Genomic DNA, 2,073 nt, shown 5'->3' with positions numbered 1-2,073 from the left:
AGGCATTACTATCAGTAGTTGCAAAAGTGCTAAACAGAATCATCCTAACAAGACTCTTGAAGGCCATAGACGAGAAGCTCAGAGACCAACAAGCAGGCTTCAGAAAAGATCGATCATGCACGGACCAAATAGCAACACTGAGAATAGTCATAGAACAATCTCTAGAATGGAACACCTCCCTATTTCTCAACTTTGTAGACTTCGAGAAAGCTTTTGACAGCTTAGATAGAGAAGTTTTATGGAATCTAATGGCACACTATGGAATACCATAAAAGTTCATTAACATCATCAGGAACTCCTACAACAACATGAAATGTAGAGTTATACATGAAGGTCAACTCACATAAAGTTTTGATGTCAAGACTGGAGTCAAGCAAGGTTGTTTGCTATCTCCTTTTCTCTTCCTCCTGGCAATTGACTTCATCATGAGAGTAACAACTGAAGGGAAAAGAAATGGAATCCAATGGACAATGTGCCAACAACTGGATGACCTGGATTTTGCTGATGACATTGCCCTCATCTCCAGTACCCAACAACAAATGCAAGACAAAACATCTCTCCTAGCAGCAACATCAGTTAAACTAGGATTGAAACCTAATGAAAGTAAGACAAAAATTATGAAAATTAATGCAAAGAGTAAACAGTCTATCAAAATAAGGGATACCATCCTGGAAGAAGTTGAGGAGTTTACTTACCTTGGAAGCATTGTGATTGTGAATGGAGGTACCGATGCTGATGTTAAGACCAGAATAAACAAGGCTAGGGTCATCTTCAACATTCTGGGGAAAGTATGGAACACTAAAATCAAGATTTTTTAATTCAAATATAAAGTCTGTGCTTCTGTATGGGGCAGAAACATGTAGAACAACAAATGCCACGATTTCAAAAATTCAAAGATTCATCAATTACTGCCTGCGCAGAATAATGAACATCAGATGGTTTGATAAAGTAAGAAACGAGGATCTTTGGAAAAGAGCAAATCAAGCCCCCATAGATATCCAAATCAAAAAAAGCAAATGGTCATGGATTGGACACACACTGCGAAAACCACCAAGCAGCATCACAAAACAAGCCCTCAAATGGAACCCCCAAGGAAAAAGAAACAGAGGAAGACCAAGGAGCAGCTGGCGCAGAGTTACGGAGGCAGAATTAAAAGAGCAAGGCTACACCTGGAACTTAGCAGAAAGATTAGCGCCAAACAGAGTCAGATGGAGGGAGAGGAGCAAAGGGCTAAGTAAGTAAGTAATAACATCAAAACCTATGACTTTTCAACACTATACACGACCATTTCTCACGATAAATTAAAGACTAGACTTTTTCACATCATAGACAGTTGCTTCTTCAACAAAAACGGAAATATTCATATCTAGTGATCAGTCATTCAAAAACTTACTTTGTTAAACACCACTCTGATTCCACGCACAAGTACTCTGAAGTTGAAATAAAAAATATGCTAGAGTTCCTCATTGACAATATCTTCGTGGTCTTTGGTGATCAGGTCTTCCAAGTCTTTTGGAATTCCCATGGGCACAAATTGTGCTCCTTTGTTAGCTGACCTGTTTTTATATTCATATGAAGCAGAATTTATTCAAAAACTTCTACGTGAGAAGAATAAATCTCTCGCTGTGGCCTTCAATTCGACTTTTAGATATATCGATGACGTTTTGTCTATTAACAATGATAGCTTTCATTCATATGTCGATTTGATATATCCCTGTGAGCTCGAAATAAAGGACACCACAGAGTCGTCCACTTCTGCTTCATACTTACTGACAACTCAACTGTATGACAAACGGAATGATTTCAGCTTCTCCATCGTCAACTTCCCATATTTGTGTAGCAATATTCCATTATCACCTGCATATGGTGTTTATATATCTCAACTGATTCGATATGCAAGAGCTTGTTCTGCGTATAGTCAGTTTTTAAATCGAGGTAAGCTACTGACAAACAAGTTGATGGTAAAGGGATTTCAACAGTCTCGATTGAAGTCAGCATTTCGCAAATTCTATGGTCGTTATAACGATCTAGTTCGTCAATACAACCTCGCATTGGGTCAAATGCTGTCTAACG

General features: G+C 38.4%; 1 protein-coding gene across 1 annotated transcript; it reads left to right on the top strand.

Moving 5' to 3' along the window:
- The first annotated feature begins 425 nt into the window (after positions 1-425).
- LOC125647117 (uncharacterized) lies at positions 426-1,238 on the top strand. The gene is made up of 2 exons (XM_048873808.2): positions 426-788; positions 975-1,238. The coding sequence occupies exons 1-2, from the start codon at positions 426-428 to the stop codon at positions 1,236-1,238; spliced, it is 627 nt and encodes a 208-aa protein (XP_048729765.2).
- The last annotated feature ends 835 nt before the right edge of the window (positions 1,239-2,073 follow it).

The sequence above is a fragment of the Ostrea edulis genome, chromosome 6 (assembly GCF_947568905.1).
Source record: "Ostrea edulis chromosome 6, xbOstEdul1.1, whole genome shotgun sequence".
Taxonomy (NCBI): domain Eukaryota; kingdom Metazoa; phylum Mollusca; class Bivalvia; order Ostreida; family Ostreidae; genus Ostrea; species Ostrea edulis.
Note: the sequence above shows the minus strand (reverse complement) of the source record. Positions and strands in the feature narration are given on the sequence as shown.